At 43.9% G+C, this 27,925-nt stretch overlaps 2 protein-coding genes across 2 annotated transcripts in view; one reads left to right on the top strand and one right to left on the bottom strand.

Moving 5' to 3' along the window:
- Positions 1 to 2,052, bottom strand: part of LOC144107546 (acetylcholinesterase-like) — a 40,464-nt gene extending 38,412 nt beyond the window's left edge. The window contains exon 1 of the mRNA XM_077640607.1: positions 1,930 to 2,052. The gene's annotated coding sequence lies outside the window, so the exon portion shown is untranslated. The remainder of the gene's footprint in view (positions 1 to 1,929) is intronic.
- Positions 822 to 27,727, top strand: LOC144107545 (protein FAM91A1). Its single transcript, XM_077640602.1, has 22 exons — positions 822 to 1,039; positions 1,957 to 2,041; positions 4,262 to 4,413; positions 5,209 to 5,266; positions 5,450 to 5,517; positions 7,176 to 7,298; positions 8,769 to 8,859; positions 8,978 to 9,040; positions 9,178 to 9,284; positions 9,472 to 9,510; positions 10,154 to 10,260; positions 10,661 to 10,785; positions 11,734 to 11,834; positions 11,921 to 12,007; positions 15,197 to 15,414; positions 16,132 to 16,219; positions 17,223 to 17,333; positions 18,915 to 19,028; positions 20,584 to 20,659; positions 22,462 to 22,729; positions 26,708 to 26,777; positions 27,586 to 27,727. Exons 1-22 carry the CDS (start codon positions 968 to 970, stop codon positions 27,679 to 27,681), a joined length of 2,319 nt encoding a protein of 772 aa, XP_077496728.1. The 5' UTR covers positions 822 to 967; the 3' UTR covers positions 27,682 to 27,727.
- Positions 27,728 to 27,925: the final 198 nt, after the last annotated feature.

Genomic DNA, 27,925 nt, shown 5'->3' with positions numbered 1-27,925 from the left:
AGACTGCTCCGCAATACAGAAATGGACCTGCCGGCAGATGCGAGCGTTCAACGCTTTTGGAAACGAGTGAGAGACGCCAGACAAGGAGACGGGAGCCCAATGTTCCCTCTTTGAGCGACTTCGTCTACAAGCTTCTCTGTTTGCCGGACTTCAGTGCAACAGTGGAGAGAGTTTTCTCTCTGATCAACCTGATGAAAACAAAGACCGGAAACAGCTTGGTGACGCAAACCCTGGTAGCTAAGCTTCACTTCAAGCGGGTTCTAGGAGGGTCCAGCTGTTATGACTTTGCAGTGAACGAACGCTTAATTGGCCTCATGAAAAAAAGAAATGTATATACAGGTGTGAAACTCAGTCGGGATGCCACCCGAATGACGTGTCCTATATTTTAGCGTTTGTTTGTTCACGCCCACATTTGGGCACAAAGTGGATTCGTGGAGTGTTCACTGCGAGATTTTCATTCATTTCAGGGCTTAGACCAGGATTTATTAGGTTTTGTTATTAACTAATGTTTTCCTTACCCGTGATCATGTGGTACGCGAGTTTGCATGGGAAATCAATGTGTTATTGTATTCAAAGTTGCTGCCAAAGTGTGGTAAGAGGGTCTCTGCGAAATAAAAAGAGTTCACAATTCAACTACGCACCTTTTTTCCATGCCTGAATATTATTTTTCGGATCTAGGGAAATCTAGAGAAGTTTGAGTGAAAATTTGGGGGAGAAGTGGTTTTCGAGGTTGGCAGCACTGCCGCTACCTGATCCGATACGAAACTATCGTCGAAACACTGTGGGAACAATTCTCTCCGAAACCGGCATCGATGCTGGCATCAACTAAACATGGCCGCTCAGAATCTTGTCTGCTCGAACTTGCCAAGTGGTTGAGGTTTTCTGAGTTCCCCCACCCTTATGTTGGGGCCATCCGGGCCCTCGTATTAGAACCCGCTTTTGTGTTGCCAGCCCCTCCCACGTAGCCATGAATGCAGACATCGAAAGCTTTATCAGTAGGAACTGTGCCTGGAACAAGCTTCCGGACAGCGCAAAACGGGTGAGCACGTCAGCTGGTACCACCAAAGCCGCACTTGTTTACGCCTGTTTAGCGACAATTTCAAGCTTAATTGCACTAAAAGAAAAAGAAAGCCTTTATCACTGTTACTGCTGTAGCTTTTTTTCACAGTGTATGTTGAATGTGAAGCACCTTTTCATTCAGCGTAGTCATCATTTCGGATTAGCTTTAGTTGCCAGAAGTCTGAGATCGAGCATGTGAATGTCACAACGACTGGAGCATGCTACCTTCAGCACTGAACACGCATAATGAAAAAGATTTTATGGCAGTGTGAAAGAGCGAAACTAACCTAGTTCGCTTGTAAGCTTTCAGTAATCGTGCTTAATTTAAGACGCGCCCCGCTCGTAGAAACGAAGTTAGAAATTCCTTCAAAGTGCTTGCATGCTGGAGTTAATGAATTTCACGAACAGCAACATAACCCGAGCCGGCAGATGTGATCACGAGGGTCAGTACTGCAGACGAAGTATAAATATAAATATGAACGGGAAGATTATGTAAATGACGCCCGACTTGTACAGCGTCTTTAAGAAATAGCCTTCTAGTTTTTCTGGTTTAGTGCCGCCTTTTTTTTTTTTAGTTTACTAGACATTCGGATGTGCTTCGACTCTTGTGCGATAAATTAAGCTAGTTGAAGCCGCTCTGCACCCGCTGTTATAAAATTCAGGCCGAATATAGGTTTCTTTTTTCTTTTACGCGGGGCTAACTGAAACCAGGTTAAGTTTCACTGCTTACATCTTTTTTCGTTTTGTATGAAGTAAGTTTCTTAAAGAAGGCGTGATAGCTCTTAATGTTTCAGTTAAGATAAAATGCTGTTTCAGTTTTTTTGCTAATTTGAACATGTAATTATGGGAAAAGAAATAGACTGTACATACTGTTTTACTGTGCTGTCTTCCACCTAGTTGCTTGGAAATTCGGAGAAGGAATACGAGAAGTCAGTCTTTCAGTACAGCATCAAAAACCAGCTGCGGTTCAGGGGAAACCTTGGTGAGTCATACTCTCTTCGTCGTACAGCTTTACTGCTGTGACGGGGCGAGTCTGCACAAGTGTTGCAACTCTTTTGATCCCCTCGTGCATGTCATCTGTGGGAAACTGAAGGAAGCTTATCATACGGCATGCATGCCTGCCTGTGTGATGCCATGGCTTGACACTTGAGACTGCAAATGCAAATAAACGTCTGTTGCTCGTTATCAGATTCTTGGAATGCTCTCACAAAGTCTTTGATAAACCTTGACCCCGACCAGAGCTTTCACTGACATCTGAGCTCCTAAGGCTTTCTTCCAACATTCTTCATGTTGGGCTTTCACAACAGCTTGGTCTCTGTGGGGCTGCGGCCCGTTAACTTGATTGCTTATCTTTGTTGAACAAACAGTCCGTCAAAATGTTGAGAGAGTCAAGATTTAACCATCATACTTATGTTGTTCCCAAATGAGGCTTTCTCACTTTTTATTTGACACAAGTCTTTGGAATGATAACGGGTTGAAATGAAAAAAAAAAGTCATTATTTTTGTGAGGTATAAACTTTCTGTGAAAAACATTTCTACTGAATTGATCCCTGCAGGCACCATTGCTACAATCTTCTTTCTTTTTTTTTTAGACAGAGACAGATGGGAATTATATTACGTGCTCAAACCTTTTAACCCACTTGCTTCCAAAGACAGTGATTCGCCGTCCTGCCTTTGAAATATTCCCTTTAAATACGCATCAGCAGAGCATGCCACATGCTTGGACGCTTATTTTTAGATAGTACTTTTCATGCCCCATAACACTAGTTGCTCTTTAGTTTCTACAAAATATTGCAGGAAAAAAAATTAACTTCTGGCCGCTTTATTTGAACATGACCATGGTGTTGCAAGAATAGTGAAGACTGGGGCTCTGAAATTCATGCGCTGCTTCTTGGCAGTGAGGGGGATGCATACTGCTAATAGCCAAAACTTTTAAATGATATTGAAAGCAATGAGCGGGACGTGATCCTCATGGTGAGTATTAGGCCTCATACTCTGAGCCTGGCCCTTCAGACGTATCTTGAGCCTCAGCGTGGAAATCTGAAAGCTTGAAAGCGAATATTTGTCACTGTGATGTATCTCCCTCTGTTTAAAACAGCTAACTACTCTGCCAAGAGAGCGACTGAAAAAGAATGTGCTACACGAAGAGGAAATTGTACCTCTTCGAAGAATTGTTTACATGGCTGTGTTTTAGTGGTACAAGAGCACCGGAAACCAACTGTAGTTTTATCCCAAGTGTGCCTAGAGATTTGTCTATAGCATCGTTCTGATGAATACTTCCAAATCACAGCATGGCAGAAAGCATAGAGAAAATGTGTAGTGTACAAAGCCCGCGAAAAATCAGCAAAAGCTTTCAAAAGTGTGACAAATGGCCCTTCACCCATCTGAACGCTTCGAACGTTTTCACAAACAAGAGAACTTTACTTGATATAGATTTGTGTTTGTTTTGGCAGCCTAATAAAATAACTGTTCTCGTGCTACGTTTTCAGTGCGAGTTGTTACAAATTCTGTGCAACAACCAAGGTTGTGCTGTGCCCTCGCAGGTGGTCTGTGGAAGCGAATTGGTTAAGGAAAAGTGTGACAGGAGTAAAAACATAAGCAGGTTAGAACAGTCGGATACAGCAGAAAGAAGTGCCAAGTGCCCCTCGAAGAAGACCCTCCAGCCAATGGCATTGACTGATTGTCATGACATCATGCTTAAACCCTTCGCACCTGCTAACATTACATGACAGGAGCTTGCAGGTGCAAAGGGAATTAATGGTGGATTAAACTGATTAACCCTGAGGTAAGGGTTACTCTAATGCCAATGGCTGGAGGGCCTCTTTGGAGGGGGGAATTTGCCACTTTGTTCTCCAATTGTATTACACCATAATATGAGAGGTTGGAATGTTCAGTCGTGAACAGAATAATATGGATTATTCTTCAGCGTTAAAATTCGTGTGTTTTACCTAGTGAAAATAAATAATGGGTGGCTGATATTTATGCAAGGAAATTGCACTTGTGGACTTGCGCATAAACGCAGCAATCTTTACTGTTTATGTTATTCAGCATGAGGGAAGAGTTGGAACCCCAAAGCATGTTCCGTATTATTCGAGTTTCAAAATTGCTATGGGGGGTGTGGGGCTTCAGTGTTTTCAGCAACACCACTGGCTTGGCTACAGGCTTAGCTTTGACTTTTGTTGACTCTTCCGCATGTGGCCAGTGCGGACGTATCACCGGGATGAAAAGTCGTACTATGACAACGTGCTCCAATACAGCCGCAGTCACCTGATGCTCTACCCATACCACCTGTCCGACTACATTGTCACCAGGATGCGCATCACCCCTTTTCAGTACTACATTTCCATTATGCAGGTGAGCCAGGTGTCAAGCAGTATTGGCATGTGTCTGAAACACAAATTTCGAAATTTTAAGCTTCCACGTGTTCATCTTATTAATTTGTGTTTGTACCCCTATTTTACATTCTTGTTTTGACCTGTAATTAATTGATGTGTTTGTAATGTCTTATGGAAACCAGAAGCAGATTAAGCCCATGGTGAATGTAATCCCTGAACAAACTGACTCCTAGCGCTTGTTGCTGACAGCCTATTGCAGCTTTTGCCACTGTTTTATTACTGTCAGTTTTGCTTTTTGTTTTTAATTTCTGTTGCTATAATTTAACAGGTTGTTAATTCATTGGTGCATTATAAAGGCACTTGCTTACTAGTCATATTTTAATGAGCGCAAACGCCTGGAAGAAAGAGTTGACAATATGAAGGTTTGATACTAACAAAATGTTCTGATGCACCCATTGCATCTGTTTCTTGAAGATTCGTTGATACTGATGACGTCTTATAGTTCTTAGATTGCTCAGGGTGTTTTGCCCTTGGCCGAGCACAGATAAATAAAAGGGACAACTCAAATTTTAAATTTATGACCCGACTTGGCACAAGATGTTCTAAGTGTTCAGTACACGATAAAACCTCATATATCATCATCATCATTACATGCCTCTTTCCTTGGAGGTTCATCTGCATTACCAGTGTGTACAATCTTATTACAATTATGTAAATGAGGTCGAATACCTTAGCAACTTGAGAGCCCTACATTGTGCTGCATCTTGCCTCGGTGCTGATTGGTTTCCTAACCATATTAGTCGATTACTTTCAGGACCTCATGGAGCAGGAGCGAAGCTACGATTCATTGCCCAATTTCACTGCGGCTGACTGTGAGTTGCAGTTTAGTGCCTTTTTCTTCTCCTCTCTCGACTGTGGTAATCTTGATAATTTGTTGTGAAGGCCAGGAACAAACTAGCTAATATATTTTGTGAAGATTTTCCTTTTTTTGCATGGTTTGGTTGCCTTGTAGTGTTCACAGTCTAATGCTGATTCTGTACTGACTGTGTTTACAGGCTTGCGGCTGCTAGGAATAGGCCGAAACCAGTACATTGACCTGATGAATCGCTGCAGGTCATCAAAGGTGGGGGTCTTGGCTTTCGCTTTACATGTTTGTTATAAGTACCGTTTCCTAAACTGTTACTGACATGATGCATATAGAACTGCTTGTTACTATCACGCTGTGTTCTGTACAACCTGATGATTTTCTGAACACATAAATTGTGCCAAAATTTACCAGCAAACAGGGCAGAGCTGTAAGCTGTACCTACAAGCTACACCTAACCCACGAGGGACGGCATAATGCATGGAGATTTGTTTCGGTCAGCTAGTACCTTTGAACTTGTATTGATGTAGTCTCACATTTTACCTCCTTCGAAATTTTGCTACCACAGTAGAGAATCAAATACTGTAGCTATTCAGCTATTGTTCTATTCAATAATATGAAAGGCCCTTCATCTTATGGCGATTATTAAACAAACCAGGCACTGTGAACTGGCATGCAGCGGGGCAAAACTTGTATCCTGAGGCAAAAAGCTCAAATGAAAGCTATAGGTTCCTGTGTAGATCCATGTACAAGTGCTGCATAAGAGGACCACAATGTGCAAAGGTTCACTTACATTATAGACTTGTAAGCGTTTTGGAGTATGACATTAGTAGGTGTCTTACAAGCATCAGCTGGTTTTCCAACCAGAACAAAGAGTACATGCATTCGGGGAATGTCAGCTGTACAGCATTTGTAATCGGTGCTCAAAGAAAAGTAGCAGCGTGTTTTTAACTATGGTTTTGTTCTCATGTGCGAGTTTTTGCTCATTTTCATGCTCAAATCTGTGAAGTAAAAAAAAGCATTTGTCGTGCATTGAAATGTGTTGTACGCATGAAAATACAGCAGGAGGTCCCCTGGCTCATAGCTGCATTGGTGCCTCCTGTTATCATGAATGTGAAAAAAATTGAAAAAGCACAAGAGCAGCAGTCGTTAGGTGTGAGTTGATAATGAGTGAATGATGTTCATTCCAAGCTTAATTATACAAACAGAGAGGGACCAGTGTTAGAAAGTGGTTATGCAATATCAGATGTTATGATTAATGAAGATGCTACCCCAAGAAGTCAAAGAAATGAGAACTCCAGTGCTGTAGCTGCTGAGACAACTTCATCTGTAGGCTGGGTACTAGGGCCCAGCAAGTTGTGTATCCGGTAATTAAAAAACAAGTTAGGGAGATTAGAAAAAAGTTACAAAGTTAGAATTAGGGATGCTTGCCCTTTGGTGACATTTAATGTTGCAGTTTTTTTTTCATTGTTGTTTGTTTTATTGTATAAGTTCATAGTCATGAATTGTTATCAATGATAATGCTATCTACCTGGAAGTGGCAGGGATATGGAAATAATACAGCACTTTACCAGTGGTAGTCGCTGGCTGTCTTTGCATTTTGATTACTCGTAGTTCAGTTGCTAGGAAACCCTTATGTGACTTGAAGGTTATCACTGAGAAGTGAAAAAAAAAAAAAAGCATTACCGCAACTTACTCGTTTGTTCTGTTACCTTGCACTGTTATTTCAATGAGAGGTTAACCATGTCTTGAGGGAAGATTTACTTACCCGGTTTAGTTGACACACAAACAGTTGAAGTAGTGCTGCCTTTAGACTTGCCCCTTTTGAAACACAATAGGTAGTCTATATTTCTAGATGTACTCTGATGATTCAGTGCTTTTATTTGAGGCATCACTTCCTTTCTTTTCTGAGGCAGAAATTCTTCACGGTGCGAAGGAAGTCCGTACGGGACCTCTTGCCCTCGAAGCCTGTGTCAGACATGCCCATCGAACCTTGGTGGTACATCAACGTTGGCTATGTCACTGAGGATGACATTAAGGTCAGTGCTACTCTCCAAGCTTAATTAGCTTTCACTTGACTCACGTGAATAATGAGCTAGCACGCATTCATTTTATGCATGAAATGGGGAGGGATGGAGCTGCACTGGTTTTGAGAAAGAGGTAAGATGAAACCAAATAAAATTTTCTTGTGCAATACATTTTTTTTTTGTGTTCCTAGAGTTTCTTAAGGTCAGCATAAAATATTTTGAGTAGTGGTATGATAACTAATGAATAAATGGCTTCACCGAGGATAAATGCAGTTGTGAATGGCTTTAAACCGCAGCGGTGGCCTAGTCGTTTTAGCATCCGCCTCGCTTGCGGGAGGTGCGGGGTTCGATCCCCAGTGCCGCCGGATACCCACCGGTGATACAATGGGTACAAGCTTTCCCCTGACCTCGTGCTCGGCTTCATTAGGGTGAAATGCTTGGGAAATGGGTCTTTGACCCCATCTTGAGAAAAGAAAAACCTTGTGCCATGGTGCTCTTTGGTCACAGATGCCCTTGTGCCATAAAAAATCATCATCATCATCATCATGTGAATGGCTTTAACAGCAACATAATGCTGCCTTTAGGTTTAAAAACCCTGAAAAAGCTGTGAGTAGCGGTGTTTTAACTAATAGGCATAAGTTGGAATCATGGACAAATGCAGTTGTGAAGAGTCTAGTTAAAGTACAGTGCAGCTATTGGGCTATAATGCAGCTCATTATCTCAGGCTGGGGCAAGATGGCACCAAGCTGCCAACTGCACAGCAGTTTATCTTCACATATATTCTCTCAATGACAGCATACACCAGCAGTTCTTCTTTTAGTAGGAGCTGAAATGTGAGGCCGAGAGTATTAATATCTCTCCCTTTTCTCAAAAATATGTCTGCGTTTATAGTAACATATTCCGATTGGCGTGGTGTGAGGAGGCGTCAGATCAGATCTGAAAGTTTGTGAATACAGGAGTATGGGATATGCTGGGTTGTTTGGAAACATCGGCTAAGAAAGAAAAAAAAAATCTAATACAGTATGCACTCACATGAAAACCGTGGGGGAACAGAGTGTGTTATCAAAACAGAATTTAAGAGCAGAATGTAAAATGAAACACTTAGTAATTTAGAGTTTTTTTTTTTTGCTAGAAATGGTATCTTAAGGTTGCAATTTGTCACATACAAGCCCTCACCGAATACTGTGCTTACTCACATAATTGATTGGTTTTTCTTTTCCAAGAAATCTGTGAAAATTTGAAGGGCAAGTTTATCAAATAGGGGGAGCAAAAGTTTATATTTTGATTATTTGATTATGTAGCTAGCTGGCGCACCATATGCAAGTAAATGCGGTAGTTGTTTTGTGTGCCACGAGGCTTCACAGCCTGAATTCCCAACTGGGCCAGGAATAACCAAACAGTGTTCATAGCTGTGCTCTGTGCACATACAGTAGTTTCTTTTTTTTTCCATTACTACAAGTAGACCGTTTTATTGAACTGCAGGTTGTCTCGGCATCAGAGAAGGCAGTCATTGACAAAGTAATTGACGATGGACCACAGAAGGCGGGGACGCTGAAAGCAGAAGACGTGAGGAGTGCGTGGCTGGCTGTTTAGAGTTTTTGGTCTCCAAACTTTTCTTTCAGCTCTGATTGTCCAGTCTTTTGTTTCTCTTTGAGCACATTTTTACACTTTTTTGAATTCCTTGTGTCTAGGCCTCTACCTTAAGGGATTGATCTACATTGACGTTCCGCTTGATGACCACGACTGCATATCAGGTAAGGCAGCTCTTCGCTTGTCGGTGCTTTCAATAAGAACATTGTTAAAAGCATCCATAATGTAAAGTTTCAGGATTAGCAGTTGTTAATCATCTGCCATTGTTAACACATTTTTCCTCTTCTTTTATTGCCTGCAGTGCCTCCGCTGGAAGGTTTTGTGATGAACAGAGTGCTAGGAGATTATTTTGAGACTTTACTGTATAAAATATTTGTGTCTATTGATGGGAACACTCCCCTCTCAGAGGTAAGTTTTCATGGGGTAGACATCATTTCTTTACCTTTGTCTTGTCTCTCTGTTGTGCAGTGTACGTGATGCCTCAAGATTAAAATTTCTTGAAACATACAACAAATGCGTGTTTGCATGAAGTGAATTTTTTTTTTTGAATTTGAGTTTTGAGTAATCTCTTTCTTGTCTTTTTATTTCCTTCTAGCTGTCTAGTGTGTTGAGAATTGACCTTCAACTTGTAAAGGTCAGTGCTTGCACAGTTTTTGCGCTGCTTGACTGCTATGCAGGATACGCGTGGTTTGTTGTCCTTTGAACGAAACTTTGACATGGGTGTAAAATTGTAAATGACTCTGTGAAGGCGACTCATCTTTCCTTGTGGTCAAGCATTCTATTTTTTTTTGTACTTGAAAACCACATAATGTTAATTTCTGTTTGGCATTCATGAGCTACTAGCAGGGAATAATGACCAGAGATGATCATTTGACATGACAAACTTGCGTTGAAAATACTGTACAGTGCAATATGTGCAGTTGCTGTTATATCTAGAGCTCCATATTTGTTCACATGGCAAATACAATTTTTCCACTTAGGTTATTTAAAATGTGCGTTCAGTACATGGTGTGATATGTTAGCAAAAATTTAACTTAGCAGCCTAAATAGCGGCATCATTATGTGAGTAAGTTAGTAGCTTCTCTCTCTCAGTGCATCATCAGGAAATGTCAGGAACTTCCCATTGTTCAGGTACGTAGAGCATTGCACAACAGAACAGTGTCGCGGCTGGCTGTGCTCGGCCTTGAAATTTGGTATAATGATGTTGTTTTGCCTTTGTGCTGCCTTGTTTTTCTTTTTAACACAGCCTATTCATACTTTCTGCTTTCTCTTTTTAGAATGCTGTATCAATGTACTGTCGCCTCGGTTTTGCACAAAAGAAAAACAAAGATATGTCAGGCTTAGACCCATCCTGGCTAACACAAAACAACAAGAAAAATGTCAAGTGAGTTTGCACCCATTTCTTGTTACTACTGCAAGGGTTGAATTGTTGTATACATTACAAAGGGAGATTCGTGTGTCTTATAATTTAGCAACTCAGCTTTCCGATTGCATTTTTCTTCCCGGTAGAAAGAGCAGCCACTATTATGTGGCAATAGATTTTTTTTGTTTAGTTTTGAGGGGGCCGAATAAGTTTGTCAGTTCAGCTAGAAGCCTCGTTTACATACTCGAGGCAGTGCTTCGGCAGATGTAGAGGCTTTGAATCAGACAAGGGTCTTTCATGTTCTCTTAGTCTATGATTTAGGCAGCGTCCCGTTTGTCCGACATAACACTTGCCACATTGCAATAACCGAGCTCCCACACCCATCAAGGTCTAATAAACTACCTCTTCATCCACCACCCAGGTCAAGCACTCGGGAAGTTGAAGAATTCATGTCAGTGTTGCACACGGAAGTTGAGAAGGAAGGCAAGCTTGTGGGGAGTGGAGAGGCTGCACCTTCCCTAGACTCTGCCAGTGTCAGTGAGCCAGGTACGTTGAATGAGCTTGCTGTCACTTTTTTTTATAACATTTGTTTTTTATTTCTGTACCACTCTCTTTTCTCCTCTTCTTGCCGTGCATTGTATTCTTGTCGTAGCCACTCAGCCAACTTGTCACCACTTGCCTTTGCATTTGACTTCTGAAAGCCTGCGCAGTACACGTTTCCCTTAGAGTGTCTTAGATCAAGAGATGTGGAAATAACTGGTTTCGTCAAATTATGAGAATTATAAGGTGGGTCCTGGTGGGTTAACAGAAGGCAAGATGGATGGCGGGAAGAGACTGGCATATGCACCTACCATCGTAAGTTTGTGAAATGTGGCTTTGGCAAGAAAATGTAATTTATCTGTATCCAGGGTGCATTGCTTGAAAAGCAGTGGTGTGGTGTGCAATTTTCATGGTCATACTTAGGCTAGCTGCATATATCTCTTCCAGGTTTCCATGCAAAGACGGCGGTGAAATTACGTTTGCTAACCAGGCATTCCATAAGTTTTTGACTCTGGATGCACCTTTATTGTTTTCTTTTTGCTTGTTTTTTTTTACTTCATTGCACATGCCAGTGCTTACATCAAGAGTCATATCTCCATGTCCTTTGAATAGACAAATGCATTTATGGTTTTACTCTCTCGTCCATTTTCTTATCCTCTTGCAACTGATGAATGACTCTTACTGTCTACTTGAGTGCAGCCTTGCAGCTGCAAAGGAAAGCTTTTCTGCCCCTTTTTGATTATTCCTCCATAGTCCAGTTCCACAACTTGGGCAATCCAAAAGCTGTGAGTTCATGTCATCGCTGTTGATTTGAGTCAGAAGAAGCGCAAAAACCGAATTCTAAATTCGTTCTAAACTTGGTCAACTCTTGAATGTTACTTGGGAATTCTGAAGCCAGTGGCTTTTTTCTCACTCATATGCACATCATTCGATCGTTTTTTTTTAAATCCTCAGCATCGACTGAATTATCGACAACAGGGAATCGTGTGAAACGGATCGGCTTCCTTTTTGACTCCAACTTGACTGCCTTCCTGATGATGGGCAACCTGTCCCTGGTAAGCTCATTGGTGTCAAGCGAATTCAGTGGGTAGGTGAACCAAGAACTCATGATTTTCTTTATGTATTTTTCCCCTACGCACAGGGTTTGAAGAGCCATGCTGTGACCATGTTTGAAGTGGGGAAACTCGCCGACGAGTCACTGGACAGCTTTCTCGTGGAGCTGAAGAAAGTGAGCTTGTTTCTAAATTGCGGTGCTTGCTGTGCTGAATGGTTCATTACTGGCCACTTCCTAATGTCGAGTGTGTTTGCTTTCAGCTGGATGTGCACGAATTCACTTGTACTTGGTATTGATGCCAGTAGTATCACAAATATTCTACTGATGTTCGAAATAAACAAGAGCTTACAGAGAACGCATTATATTTTGATCCAACCAGATATTGTGCGACACTTTTCGCAACTTCCGTCCTCAGACAGCTAGTTTAAAACTTGAAAGTTATAGTACATGGCAAGAACCCTCTGCAGAGAATGATATCTTCCCCTGCCTGTTTCTTATATCAAAGTTCCTTTATTTTTTTGTGACTGTTTGTTAAGCCTCTCACTTTACAAAAACGATGACTATGTTCTTTTTGGGCTTTCTTTAGGAGGCTTTTATTATTATGTTCTTGTTCTAAATCATCACCGCAGCCACCCAAATTTCACTCCTGATCCTGGGTATGGGCTCCGTGCGCTGCAGTTTGGCGCGCGCGAGTGGCGCCACCTGGTTAACAGCGGTGGCGAAAGGCGGACGCAGCCAACGCAGCTCTCTGGTTCAGTTTGCAGTGAGCGAGGCGAGCGGTGAGGTGTTTCGTCCGAAGGCGAGAACAAATTTGGATAATTATGGGTGCTCTACTTACTGCTGTGTTTACTCAATGTCATAACAGCTATAAAAACACTGCAGTCAAAGTACCGAATATATTTAAACGCTTTTCTTGGACATCGTGCATGCTCGCTCATGCACAGAGGGTATGCTGGAAATGAGTGCACTGTGGAATTAAATTCATGGGAGTGAACTGGGAAATGGTTTACATTGACTGGGGTGTTTCGAACGTGACATCATTGGTAGGAGCTACTTTATGTCTTTATGTAGAGTGAAGGAATGCGTTCAGTCAGTCACAGGAAATGGCCTACGGTGAAGTTCTTGGAGCTAGCATCTGAAGTTTGTCTTCGTTTGTTATGCTCATCTGTGGTTCAGCGTGTCAATTTTGTTTCTAGTTTTTTTTTCGTGCGTGTGTGTATGCAGTGGGAGCGACGTCGTACTTTTGAGGGTGCTTATGTCGTTTTTCACATTGTTTCACCTAAGCTTTTGTGTATTTATTTGCATCATTTTATTTCCTTCAGTGGTTTAAAATTTTGTATCTTTATTTGTTGCATTTATGAGATCTCAAATCCTGTTCTAGACGAATAAAAAGAAAAATAGAGAGTGGTTCAAATTTCTCTATATATTTCTTGGATTTCACAACATCACTAAACCCTTAATTTCGGGAATTAATCTTTTGATTTTAATTAGGTTTATCGTCCCAATGCAACGAAGACTATAAGGGGCGCCATAGTAGGAGGTTCTAGATAATTGCAACTACTTGGAGTTCTTTAACGTGCACTGACATCGCGCAGTACGCGGGCCTCTAGAATTTTGCCTTCACCGAAATGCGACCGCCGCAACCAGGATCGAACACGAGTCATTTGGGTCAGCAGCTGAGCACCATAACCGCCGAGCCACCGCGGCGGCCTTTCTATAGTTAAGTATTTACCAAAAGAGAAATACGACCAAAACAATTCATGTAATTGGTGCCTTCATGAAATTCCTGAAATGAAACTGCTCTAACTGTGGAAGATACTTACCAAGAAACCCATCGTCTTTTTGTATGCTTAGAGCTATGCTCCTCTGAGGGAAATATATAAAGTAAAGCAGGGTCAATCGTGCAGGATGTAGAGCACTATCATCTGATATTTATGTGTAGTAAGTTTGCGTTTTTCGCATTTCTAGCCGACCATTCACATAGTCGATGTCACAGTGGATGTAAATTACATAGCTGATTTCATTATTTGGGTCAGAGCCTTGTTTCTCAAACTGTAAAGGTACTTAATTGATCTCAATAAGCTCAACTGCGCTGCCAGATATTGCAGTGCCGTCGGGACTGCAACACAATCATGGTTGCTCGGAATCGGTGATCAGCCCAAAAACGAAATGCAGCAGTAGTGGCGTCAAGGCTTTCAATGCGTTGAAATCCGCAGAGAAGAAGGCGTTGACTTAGAATGGCATCGCGGTCAGTGCGCGTCTGCTATGCGGCCGGGCTGGCGCTAACGCATTGGGCATGGAGGAAGGCGCAGGGCCACCACGGCCAGTCTCGAGGGGGGCGCGCGCGCTCTCCCTTCGAGAGACTGGCCGTGACTGAGCGTCCGGTTAACGCGGCGAGTGCCACGAGGCGGCGCTGGCGATGTGGTCGCTGCTGGCGCCACCATACCAGCGCACGGAGCCCATAAGCATGAGGTGCTTTGTTACTTCTTTATTTTACATACCTTCTGCTGTACGCAGTCTTCATCTGCATTTCTTTCACTTCTGTCGGCTGCCTGTATCCTAGTCATCACTAAGTCTGGTCACCAGCTATCCTCTGCGACAGGCAGTGAAGGAGATACGAGTAGGCTTGTCATTTCATGTCAGTTGTGTCCAGTGGATGCATTTGTATCCTCCCCATCAGGTGTGTTCATTTCGCAACAGTCTGCAGCCAGTGCCACTTGTGTACATACTACTTGTGTTTACTACTCGCATCTGCCTCTGAAGTGTATAGTTCGTTTCTAAGTCTATGCGAGGCAAGCCGCCTTAACAGTCTGTTTCATGACTGTCTGTGGACATAGACAGACTGGGTGAAATGGACTCAGATTCAGTGTGCCTGCAGCGATGGCGGTGCCAGTAACTGAAACAATCGCTGTATTTGGTGCCTACATTCGTGCTTTTCAGTGTCTGTCACAGTTGTGGTTCTCTATTTGAACGCGATGACTGTTGTAGGCCAGCCTAAAATACAGAGCACCCATGCATTTACAAGGATGCATCGTGTACATAGGCGCGTACTAGAGGGCGAACAAAAGGAAGAAGTAGCAGTAGTAGACCAAGAAGAAGCAGAGTGCCAGGAGTGAATTTTGCACGTTTAGTGTGCACTTATTAGTGCTCATTACATATAGTAAGTACTTCACGGTCACATAGTCAGAACGATAGGTGTGACATTAAATGCATTCTTGCAGTAGCCTAGTGCGGTGTTTTAGCATGGGCATGACTGCAAGTTTTCGCACTGTTTGATGGTGAATGCTGAAGAAGAGTGCACCTTCATGGGGAAGTTGTTGTCATTGGCGCTGGCTGTCTTCCATCTCTCCTTCCCGTGTGCAGGTGGGAGAGGCGGGGGAAGGCGAAGCTCAGCGGTACTTTGACCACGCGCTTGCCCTGCAAGACACAGTATGCTTCCTGCGCTACAACACCGCCATCGCTCCAGAGGGCGGGACGCCGGCCGAGGAGTCCTCTGGCCTGGGGCTCGACCTGGTGCGCTGCGAGAGCCTGCAGAACCTGGACCAGGACACCTGCGCACGGCTACTCAACAAGAACTATGCGTGGGTGCCCCAGTGCTGCTGCTTTGCACACTCGTTTTGTAGGGGTGGATAAGTAATGCTTCTGTTGGATGATTCTATCGACTATTTTCAAACTTAATGCATTTGTGCAGGTTTAAGTGATCTGGAGGACACTTTGCAAACTGGCCATAGTGCTGGGCAGTACAGTGAAAAAACCCATCTGAGTGCCGTTTTTTTCAGAGTGCAGTTCATAAAAGCACGTGCATTTTTCTTGTAAATTCGTTTGCATTGCAAGTGCATTCTTTTTGCGCATACGAATTAATAGTTTGTTTCCTTTCTAACCTCGATTATCTCAATCGTCCAATCTTTAATAAGGATGCGGTCAGATAGCTTGGAGTTTTTAAGCTGAGGGGAGACGTGTCCTCTTACGGCGAGCAAAAAGGCACACAAGATGGGCATGATGCACACAGGTGTGGTGATGTAGAGAAGTTAGGCTGAAGCTTTGGGAGTGGCATTTGATCCCTAGTGTAGCGAAATTTTCCTCGTAGTGACTTCACATTCAATTCTGGGGTCACAGTTTACATGTTCGTGTTAGTGCTTGTGTCTAAACTGTGAACCTTTCCTTTCCGCATGTAAAAATGGTCATTGCATGAGTGTATACAATATTCAAAGTGGCTTGCCGTAGTCTAGTCGCTGCAGGCAGGCCTTTCATTCCGCGAGTGACCATCTCATGCACTGGCATCTCCTCACTCCTTGCAGGCTGTTGGTATCAATGGCACCGCTGAGCAACGAAGTGCGGCCAGTCACCAGCTGCTCACCTCCTCACCTGGGACCTGCTGTTCCAGAGGTGGGTCAATGGCCCACATTGATGCTTTCATTCTCATCACTGAAATATTCATTCACCCTTGCTACCTGTGCCACCTCCTTTTCATTGTGAGTAGCCTCAGAAGAATGCAATGCCAGTGAATGCTTTGTGTTGCTTTTCTGTTAGCCATGCTTCCCCGCAGAGCCAACCCTCAACATGTTAACTTTCGCAGTGAGCTACCCTCCTTCTCACATATTTGATAGGATTGCCCAAAATAAAAGAAAAAAAAAGTAATTGCAAAAATTGGGGAGAGGCATTCAGACCTGTGCTGCCAATTGTAATGACCGTTCAGCAGACCAGGTTAATTTTAGTTGAACGCATAAAGCAAACATTGCGACTACATCGAGGCCAAAGACAATGGGACAACGACCCTGGGCATAGGGTCTGTCAAACGACCAGCTATCAAATTAATGTTTGTTTTCTTTAGCAACTTGCAACAAGAGCAACCCAGTAACGTGTTCTTTGACAGGTCAATGTGTGATCATGTGAAATCATGCTGAAAACCATCAGTCATTCTGTAAATCCAAAGAGAAAAGATTGGTGTGAAAGCATTTTTAGTTAAATAGAATTTCAATGATATGATCCCAGTTTATACAAATTTCGGGATGATACAAATTCGTAAAATGCCCTGGCCAGAGTGCATTATGGACAGTGGGAAGCAATTTGGATGTTACGAACAAGCTCCCCCCGCAATGCAGGTGATATGACCGAGTAACCCAAGCCGCACTCTTGAGCACCGAGTATACACCGCTGACGCCAGGATCATCAGTTGCATGGTGTGCACCGCAAGTAGTGAGCAGCGGCGCGCGATAGGGATTACTGCTGTGACTTTATGTGGGCCTTAGGTCTCTTGGCTCAACTATTTTTGAGCACTGTGAGTGAAAAATCGGTGCAAAACATTTGTCCTCAGTGAATCTACACTGTGAAATTGTCTAGAACTGATTGCAATGTAACTAAGCCCTGTTAAAAATAATGCACATCGCAGGTGAACTCAGCCTGGTTCAAGCTGTTCATCTATGTGCTGTCTGGCCATGGACCCCCGTCTCTTCTGGTTTCCAAAGGAACGCGATTGCGAATGCTGCCCAGCATCTTTGAGGCAAGCAAAGGCTTCTTTTGTGCCCTTATAAGTGGACATTTAAACATTTCTTAAATCTGCTGCTTCTATCAAAGCTTACGCATACAACACTTCAGATGCACGTGCTTCGGTGTCCAGCAGGGTTGTTGTGTGGAGGCATTCATTCTGCTATTGTACAACCCATAGAATGCATCTTTGTGAACTAAAGTGATGAAAACATTGCGGCCAGTTGAACTGTAACAATGTCTTGGGTGCAAGTCGGTTCTTATTCTGACTGATGAAATTGTTTTTTCAAATCGTTTTACACTGTGAGAGGTTTGATTAGGTCATGCTATTTTGTATCTTCGAATCCTTCACCAATTCGCACCAAAAGCTTAGCTATTAGGAGTAACCCTTGATGAATATGGCAGAGGCAAATTTCAAGTGGCTATGATCTTCCAGACAGAAGATAAGCTCCAGACAGAAGTCGCCCTATGAGTGACCATCCCATAGCACTGAACACTCCCTGCGCAGACCAATCACGGCAGTATGCTATGCTGTGATGGACTCTGCCGTTTTTTTTTTTTTAAACAGTCATAGAAAAAAACTGCATTGTGTCCTATTTGAATTCCGTGCCTGTTGTTGCAAAAATTTGCAAACAGTTCAGATTGTATTCCATTTGCTTTGAATAATACGGTTGAATCCCGCTACAACGAAATCGATGGGAAGCGCGAGAAATTTCGTTGTCGCGAAATTTCGCTGTCGAGAAATTAACCAAAAATGCAAGGCAATAACTCTAGCAAAACAGTTTTATTGCCAGAAATCTGTGAGCTTAGCCTGCTTGCGTTTTACTGCCAGCAGCGGCATCACGTGACTCTCGGCCTTCGCAGGGCGCCAGCAAGTCCCCTCGCTGCTTCCCTATGACGAATAAACGACTCCCAACCAAATTTTTGAATAAAGAATACATGAAAATCTAATAAACATGCGTTCCGTGCATTATTTAGCTGCTCCAAGCCACTGCTTTAGCAGGGAATAATCACGTACAGCACCCAACTTTTGCAGAAAGGCGGGCCACTGACCGGTGAAGGCTCGCGAAAAATTCGTAGAAGCGAATGTGTGCTCACAAAATAATTCGTTTTCGAGGGAATTTTAATACATTCACTCCTATGGGGATTTCGCGGGGAATGTAAAATACTTCGTTGTGGCGAAAATTTCGTTGAAGTGGAATTCGTTGTGCCGGGATTCAACTGTATTGAACTTGCATTGCTCGATTAATTCAACAAACCGAATAGCAGGTTATTCGATTTGCTGTTGAAAGATTTTTAATATTTGCACACCACTAAATTTGTGGACTCCTATAAGGTGGGCCTATTCCTTACTTTCTACCGGCCTACCAGCAACTTTTGGGGTACGATGTCTGTGCGAGCACTTCTGATTTAATTTTTATTGATCATTTTTCTCAATGTAGAAGAAAACTAGTTCAGGCATACCGTTAATTTTTTCTATTGTTAATTTCAGCGGCTTGTATAGGAAATGTGCATTTGCTTTTGTAAAAGACAGTGCACAGATAGAAGGTGAGCCGCCGTTGAGTGGATGGCCACATTTATTTATTTTTTTTTTCAGGCGTATGACAAGCTGCTGGTCACAACGTGGGGCCACGGCCCGGGGACGGTTCCAACATCATGCGCTCTAATCACCCTCAATGACGCTCTCACCCATTCCGCTGTGCTCATCCAGGTGTGTGAACAGGTTTAAAGGAATGCTGAAGCGAATCTCAGCTGTTGCAGAATAGGCTAGATGGTACACATTCTAGATGCCCAGTTGGGCTCCAGAAGTTTTATTGGCTGATGAAATGCTGAAATAGAAGATACCTGTGGTGACGATATCATCAGCAGTTTTGTGAAGTCCTTGCTAGACATAAACGGTAGATTCACTTCACTTTATTACCTTAAAGGCCCCCGGGATTGGGGGTGTTACATAAGGGGTGGGTTACATGTATAAATCAGGTTTAATAAACAAAGAAAACACATAAGGTACATAAATTATTCGCTGTTAAATATAGTCGCTAAACAATTCACAAATGTTGATGGACAGGTGATTGCGGCGATGTCGTGTGGAAGGCTGTTCCAGTCCGTGGCTGAACGTGGAAAAAATGACGATGCAAATGTAGTAGATTATGTGTCTTAAGGGGGACACATCTCTATAGAATGAACTTTTGAACTGCTTGCTTGATTTTAGTGAAACTTTCTGCTCTCTGCTAAATTTCATTCTACAATAATCTATATGACAAGGATGACTAGCTTGCTTAAGCACATAGTTGTGTTCCTTGCAAAATGTTGCTGCAGAAAGCCGGCTACTACAATGCTAATATTACCAAGTAATATTGGAATGATAGATTTCCTAAGCTGATAGTTTACTGAAAGAAACTGGAAATGGGAAAAATGGACTCACAAGATTGAAAATCACCCCAATTTAATTATAGAGCTATTTTCAAGAAAGGCCCCCTTCAGAGTAATGAAATTTGGCAGAAATGGTCCCAGCAATGGTACAAAACTATAGAAGGGTTAGCTGCTGGGCTAGTTGGTGATCATACATACTAAAAAGATTATTTCGTCAAAACAAGGCAGACAAGAAAGACGACGACGTCATCGTCTTTCTTGTCTGCCTTGTTTTGACGCAATAATCTTTTTATTACAAAACTAGCCCCACAAATTCCAGCAAAATCGAGCAGGAGGTTCAAAAGTTCATTCTTTAGACTAGTGTCCCCTTTAACCAATGCTGCATGCTATGCGCTTTTGACAACATGGCCTAGTCAAACCAAACAGATGGCATCGGTCACAATAAGAACCATCAAGAACCTGTTGAGAACTCCACAATGACACCACAGATGATGATACAAGTTGTGCTGAAGGCATGAGAAATACAGGCGGCCTCATTTACGAGGCACTTTATTCGCGAAAACTGCATTGAAGTGTATGAAAAACACAGTGAACATGGTCTAAAGACCCTAAGCTTGTCTTCCGGAAGCAAATCACTGACTTGTGCAGTGGGCAGAGCTCAGTTTCTGGTTCGCTAACATTCAGTGAGGTGGAACGAAAATATATGGCTAAAGTAAAAAGAGCCTGGAAAGCAGCCTCTTAAGTCTGCTGCCTTCAATGTCGAACATAGAGAAAGACAGATTTCCTGACTTCAGTATTTAGCTGTGAAATGAGACTGGGCTGTATTAGTTTGCCATTTGTGGTGCCTTTGTGAGTACCCTAATGCCGAGTGCCATTTTCTCCTTGCTTCCCAGGCTCAAGGTGTGCCTGGAAGCCAGGGCCAGGTGAACATTCCATTCCCGTTCGACAAACAGGAGGAAAATGAAAAAGGTGGGCACAGAAAGGCACACTTTTGTTTTTTTAGGTGTAGAACTCGGTAGTACTTCTCGGGTTGCCCGTTGCAGGTTTGAAGCTTAAAAACGTTATAATGGGTACACTTCTGCGCATAGTCTCGTTGTATCTGACCATCATTGCTGTACTCCCTTCAGAGCTCTTACAGCTATGTTCCTCAGTGGTTTCAATCTTCTAACAAGTTGAGACATGGCAGGCTTCTTTGCAACGGCCCTTCACAACTTCGCGAGGGGACATATATCCGCCACTGCATACAAAATTATTCGTACGATGCCAAAAAATAGGAAGGCAGTGGACCTGGTGTGGGTCACGACCCATGCGGGTGTTCCAGGAACGAGGCCGCTCGCCAGTATGCTCGAGGTTTTGTCAGCCAAGCCGGTGAGAGGGTCTCTGACCCGGATGTCCACAGTGGCGAGACGCTAATTACATATCAGGCCATAACCAACTAATACAGGGAGCTTAGAGCGAGCCTGCTACCACGTGGAGGTGGCTGCAGACGTGGTCGCAGCCAAACCCGTGGACGTATTCCAATATCTTTCCCGATTTGGTAAAGCCGTATTGTCAGCTGTGCGGCGAGCCTGCCACCTTAGACCGCATAATCTGGGACTGCACGGAGGATCCGCCTCCGGCAGATCCAGTCACATCTCCCACGCTTGAAAAATAAGAAGCTGTCCTCGCCAGCCTGGACCCGGACGTTCAGTCCCGGGCCACAGGAAGAGCGCAGGAAGTCGCTGACAGACAAACTGCCCGCCACCTGGAGCGGCTGAAGTAACCCAAGAAGATCACCGTCTTCCTGTCAATGAAGTTTTCTCTCTCTCTCTATGGCAGGCTCCTGGTTCGAAACTACCGCTTGGTGCTGTCTCATTTTTTTTCTTTCTGCATGACTCTGACTATCGTGGTATAGGCACATTTTAGTGGGGATAAGGGATTGGCTCGAAATGCTGATGTGGCGAAGCGAGGCCTGGCCGGTGCCATGACGGTGACTGATTTATGGTGAAAGCCTCTGTGGGAGTGTAACATACTGCGACATCCGTCCCCTCTCTGTTGCACTTGGCAGGTTGGGGCCAAACTTCCTTTGTGGTTGAGCCCCCAAAACAGCTTTAGCGCTGTAAAATGAAATCCCACGAAATTTAAAAACCTACCGTGGGGCGGTGCGCTCTGTACTCTCGAATGCACCGCAGTTTCAGCACTCTCATCCGCGACTTAGTAAACTGCTGCCCATAACAGAGCTTCGCGTTGCTGCTGGTCCTTTGATGAACGCCAGTGCTTGCTGACGACGTGCTTTTTCGGTGAGTATACAGCAATTGCTGGTGCTTATCTCGGTACGAGCAGCAACGCGAAGTTAGCAGCACTTTACCAAGTTGTGGATAAGAGCGCTGCACTTGCGGCGCATTCGGGCGCATGGAGTGTGCTGTCACCTCTGTCTGGGTCAGACCATTTTCATAGCATTCAACAACTTTTCGATTCACACCTGGGTGTTCAAAGTGTTATTTGAAAAGTTTATTAATTAATGTGGACTAATTATTAAAGTAGGCAGAACAAGAAAAATACTGGCCGCTAGTTTGCATAGCTCCTTAACAACATCTACTTGATTTCAGTTTGAAGGAATGCTTTTTTTTGTCTTGATTTATTTTAGCTTGGACAACCTGCGTAATGTTATACAATAGGCTTGATTATGTCTCTGTTTAACAAGGCACAGCTCTGGCAGACTGTGACGCCATGTGAGAGGCTTTGAATTTGTGAAATTTGCAATAACCTGCTTTTCTTTCCTCACCGCCTAGGGAACAAGCTTGTGAATCACCCTGCCATGGAGCGGCTTCAAGAGGAGCTCCAGCTTGGCTTCTCGTGTGGCTACGTAACACTCATGCGGATGCGAGCACGTGAGGAGTCGGGTGACAAACTGGACGGTGTGCCTGACAGCAGTAGCGAAGAGCACCTGGAGGACTGGACGCTGCTGGACTGCTGCTACGGGATTCCGCTCTTTGACAACGCGCTGAACAAAGACGTCTGTGCCAGGGTTCTCAAGCACAGGCTGTGCTCCAAAGACAAGTACAATAAGATTTCATTGTTGTATTCACTTTTAGTGCATTTGCATGGCTGTTGTGCTAGCAGAGGCATACACAGTGCAGTTAGGAACAGGTCACTGACAGCAGCTTTTTGGCACCACTGAAGAGGAAAATAAATAATTAGATATGCTTTGCCAGGGCTCACTTATGAGCTGAAACTTTAGATCTTTCAAACAGTTCTTATATAGTAATTGAGTAGAGTGCAACTGAAATGGTTTTAGAAACAAACTTAAAAGAGATTGAATATGTGAAACTTTCAGGTGAGGTACATGGTGTCCTTTTGTGATAGCATCTGAAATGATGACTTAATTGCTGATTAAAGCTGCGACGGCATTCAAGCTTCTCTGCAGGGCACGGTGCTGGCTAAGGGGCCATTTTATTAAGTTGTCTAGGGTGCCAGTACATTTCCAAAGTGGCAACGCATGTTGAAGAGAAGAAAACAACCGCCATCAAAGGTGAAGGCCTTGGAGTGTTGCTTGGCGGCATTCGATAAGGCACAGGAACATGTGGGCGAAGGCAGCCGATGTCTGAAACATTACCCCAGACAACATCATCACTGAGCTTTTCCGCACAGCACATCAGTGTGAAGGGAAGCCTGCACATCGCCACAGCTATAATCAGCGATTATGTCGCCATTTTAAATGCTAGCACAAAAAAAAAAAAAAACTTGGCCTTCTTTATCTACAAGCTTCAAGTATTCAACTCCTTGAATCTCTTCAAATTCTAAAAAAAATGCTTCGACTTCCCTTTAATGTATGGGAATGAACAGTACGGAGTAAAGAATAAGCTTGATTTGATACCTTTTCTGGAGACAAGCGCAGATGTGTTTTGGTGAATTATGTAACGCAGAGGACATTGAACCAGTGGTTGATTAGGGAAGAGGAATATTGTGAGGAACAGTGAAGAGTAAAATGGGCAGGCGAGATTGGGAGATTTGCTGGTATAGCGTTGTTACTGCTGGCGCAGTGCAAGGCTAGCTGCAGACCACCGAGACAGGCCTTTGTCCTGCAGTTTATGTAATCTTTGCTGCAGCTGATGATGATGACGAGCTATTATGGCTGAATGCATGCCGTAGCTCAGTTCTGCTCCTTGGCTATTAGCCGCGAAGGTTTCGTTGCAATGAAGTGCAGCTGGGTCTCAGTTTAATGGGGCCTACAAATTGTACTGCATGGTTAGGAATTCTGCCAAATCCATAATGGAGCCCTTTCATAAGTGCTCACTTGGCTTCACCTCAATTCAGTATGCCCTACTATTGGCAGAGCAGCAAGTTTTTAAAATGGAATGCTACAGCCACAATTGTGTATTTTTTGTATAGTGGAATATTGTCACTGACAAACGTAGGCCGACACAAAAGCGGCTTTTAATTGGATGGCCAAGAAGACCAGCAGCGCGCGTCCGAGTGGGAACGTCGACTTCCTCGGCCCCACACGAGCCCAGACATGCCGCTCGGCCGCATGGCGGCGCTCGCAGAATGTGAGCAGTGTGGCATTGCCCCCCTCCTTTCAAGAGGCATTGCCTCAATGCCTCCGGCAAGGGGGAAAAACGGAATTGAGGCACCGAAAGTGCGAAGGCACGTGTGGCATCGGCACTGAATGTGAACCCCAGCAATGGCTAACGGCGTAATACAGTTTCATGCGGGACACGTGGACGACTTCAGACTTGGGCGGTCGAGAAGAGCGGACGACTCCTTGAGGAAACACTTCATAGTTCACATCGCTGAGTTCACGCAGCACCTCGCAGGGGCCGAAGTAGCGGCGCAGAAGCTTTTCAAAGCACCCGCGCAAACGTATAAGGCTCCATACCCAGACGTGCTCGCCGGCTTGGTAAGTCACCTCCCTGTGGCGGAAGCTGTAATGCTGGGCGTCAGTTGTCTGCTGGTGGTGAATCCGTTGTCTAGCAAGGTGGCGAGCGGCTTCTGCATCACCAACAAATTGGTCAGTGCCTGTGACAGATGAGGGGGCACAATCCGGGAGCAGCATGGCGTCCAGCATGGTCAGGGCGTCCCGGCCATACACCAAACGGAAGGGAGTGAAGCGTGTCGTTTCTTGGTGGGCGGTGTTATACGCAAACGTGACGTAAGAGAGTATTTCGTCCCAGTTGCGATGGTCAGCGTCGACATACATAGACATCATATCTGTGATGGTCTTGTTCAGCCTCTCAGTAAGTCCATTCGTTTGAGGATGGTAAGGAGTCGTTCTTCTATGACTGGTGCCGCTGAGACGCAGGACCTCGTGTGTAAGAGCCGACGTAAACGCGGTTCCCCGGTCAGTTAATACAACCGCGGGGGCGCCGTGGCGAAGCGTAATGTGGTGAACAAAGAACTGCAATTTCAGCCGTGGTGCCATGGTGAAGAGCCTTGGTTTCACAGTAGCAGCCAAGGTAGTCCGTGGCAACAGCAATATACCGGTTACCCCATGGAGGACACTGGGAATGGGCCCAGTAAGTCCATGCCGACTTGCTGAAATGGGATTTGCGGTGGATCAACTGGTTTCAGAAGGGGGCCGGTTTTGCCGGCGGTATCTTCCGTCGTTGACATTCACGACAGGTTCTAACATAGCGTTGGACGACCGCAGCAAGCCACGTAAGTCCGCGTGAGAAGAGTCTGGGCGGAGACCACATCTGGGCTCACGGGGTTCCCATGACAACTATACAGCAACATTGAAGTTCAGCACTTTATACTATTTTTACTGATTTTCAGTGACACCATGCTTAGAGCAACATGCAATGTTGTAAAGCCAACTTAACGAATTATAAAAGGGGTCTATTGCAGTAAATCTGTTTCCATGCAGTCTTACGGCTATGTGCAAGCCTTTCTTTAGTTAGAAAAGTTAGATAAAATTTTCTTCAATTAAATCAAACCTCGATTGTGCCATTTCTTTGGTACACTCCAACTTAGCAATAGGCGCAAGACATGAAGACTGTGTTGTCTACAGGAAGTGGAATATACCTTCGTAAAAACTCTTCGAATTGCAAAACTTTCCGCCATTAACATTCCCTCTTTTTTAAAAATTTAATTTGGGTATGTAGCGCATACCTACACCTCTTTCTCATCGTCAACCCTTACAGTGCAGTTGAAGTGTCTACCCTTAGTGAGGCAATTGTAGCATTTCCTCATAAACTCCCCTCCGCTAGACCACCCAGTTTCATGTTTGATGTGCCATTTTTTATTTAAAAAAGATACAGCCTTTAGCATTGATCATTAATGCAAGTTAATGAGAAAGCTTTATGAGGTCAGAATGGGATGAAAATGAGAGAATAGTAAGGACTGCGGGATGCTCACACCATTGTCATTCTTGAACATTTCCTTCACTGTTTCAATTTAATCTTGTTACAAGCTGGGCTCTCGGTAAAGGATTGTGCGTCCAATCTTTTCATAGGTTATTTTAACGCGAGAGCGTTAAAGGCCTCGTTGTGCAGAAAATCTGATGTCGGCGTTGTGAGCGAAACACCACGGGCAGGTGGTGCCCAGAGAGCAACCTAGGAGGCAGGTGGGCCACCTAGGTCACCTGACCTTGCGGCATCGTTGCAACCTGCCCACCGGATAGTGAGCAAACTGCCCACCGTGGCAGGTGTTAGTTTAACGGTTGGTCGCTCGGGAAGAACAAGCTGGGCCGCACAAGGCCCACAGCTCGCAGCACCTGCCATTGCAGGGCAGTGGCACATCCCTCAACCGCTGCACCACTGCGTCAGGAGGGGTATGAGGACACCCACGGATCTATAGATGTAAAGTACAGAATCACCAATTCCGCATATATGGTAATTAACCCATTACGCTATCACATCATACCCTTAAGGCAGAGCTTAAGTGGTCTCCTTCAATTTTTCTTAATTTTGTGTTATTGCCAAATATGTTTGATTGCTACTTCACCTGCCTCCCTTACCAAGCACTGGCTTTGTAAAACATTCGGGTGAAAAGAATGCTAACTTAGTGGCGTGCTTTTTCTTATCTCATTTTGCGCAGCCTCAAACAACTGACCAAGTCCAACCGGCGACTAGCTCTGCGGCTTCTTGACTTCATCTCAGACTATGAGGCGAGTGTTGCATCGTGCACTTACTTCTTCAAATGCAGAGATACTGTGGCAGTGGCACTTGACAATAGTCGTGCAAGTGTTTCCTGTATTTGAGGATATCAGATGGGAAAAAAATAAAAAATTGGTTGTGCCGTGAGGTGTACAAAAAAACAAGAGGCACTGTTTAAGTTTTAGGTCTACTTAATTCTGCTCGCTGAAATCCTTCTAGGATGAAATACTCGAAAAGAAAGGAAACACTTGTCTAGCTTTTGCCAAGTGCAGTGCGTAACAGAATTCGAAGTAATACAGCTTAGAACTTGGGAAGTGATGCTGCTGATCTTACATTAAGATTCATTTCCATTTCTGATAGGGATCTTGAAATGGCGAAATGAAATGAAACTGCTTAAGAACCAGAATAGAACTGGAGTTTAAAAAAAGCTAACTAAATAAGATCAGAAATACTTCAACTGACAAAAACAAGCTGGCACATGTTGTGAGTAAGCATGTCACTCTACTCAATACGGTGACTTAGGATAGGAGAAATGGTAGATAAGGATTTCTCATTATCTGCTATGCCGCTAGGGCATGGGCATTAACCATGTAATTCGACGCTTAAGTTTGCTAGGCACAGCAGCTCCAGCCACTGTCATGATTCAAAGGGAATGCCAGTAATATCCATTTACCTAGAAATTTCGTGCTTAGTACGTCGGACAGTAATACAGATTGGCATTGTCTTTCGCTTCCTCTATTTTGCGATGTCACTGCCTAACTACCATCGGTGCCTGACATTTGAAGTGTTTCCTTCACATGCAACTTGTGTGCTTTGCAGGCTGACCCCTTGGTGCTGAATACGGGAACATTACCGCTGCCAACAAAGAACCTCCTTTTCCACAATGGGACATTGAGTGTGTGGGATGAATGTTGACATGGTAACACCCAGTAAATACGACAGTTTGTTAGTCATTTTTCAACCTGCGTTTCTCTTCTTTCTTGAATGGGTGCAGACTGCTCTTGGTGGTATTAATTTCAGCCATATTTAAGGAATGCAAGAGCGCTAGTTCTTTGGAGCTTCCAAAGTGCTTGGGGTGCATGTATAGAAGAGATACATGCTATCTGTTGTTGAAATACCTGACCATGCATAAATCAATGCTGTTTCTTAAGAAGTTACT

Source organism: Amblyomma americanum, chromosome 10 (assembly GCF_052857255.1).
Source record: "Amblyomma americanum isolate KBUSLIRL-KWMA chromosome 10, ASM5285725v1, whole genome shotgun sequence".
Classification (NCBI taxonomy): domain Eukaryota; kingdom Metazoa; phylum Arthropoda; class Arachnida; order Ixodida; family Ixodidae; genus Amblyomma; species Amblyomma americanum.
This window is presented reverse-complemented; position numbering and strand designations above follow the sequence as displayed.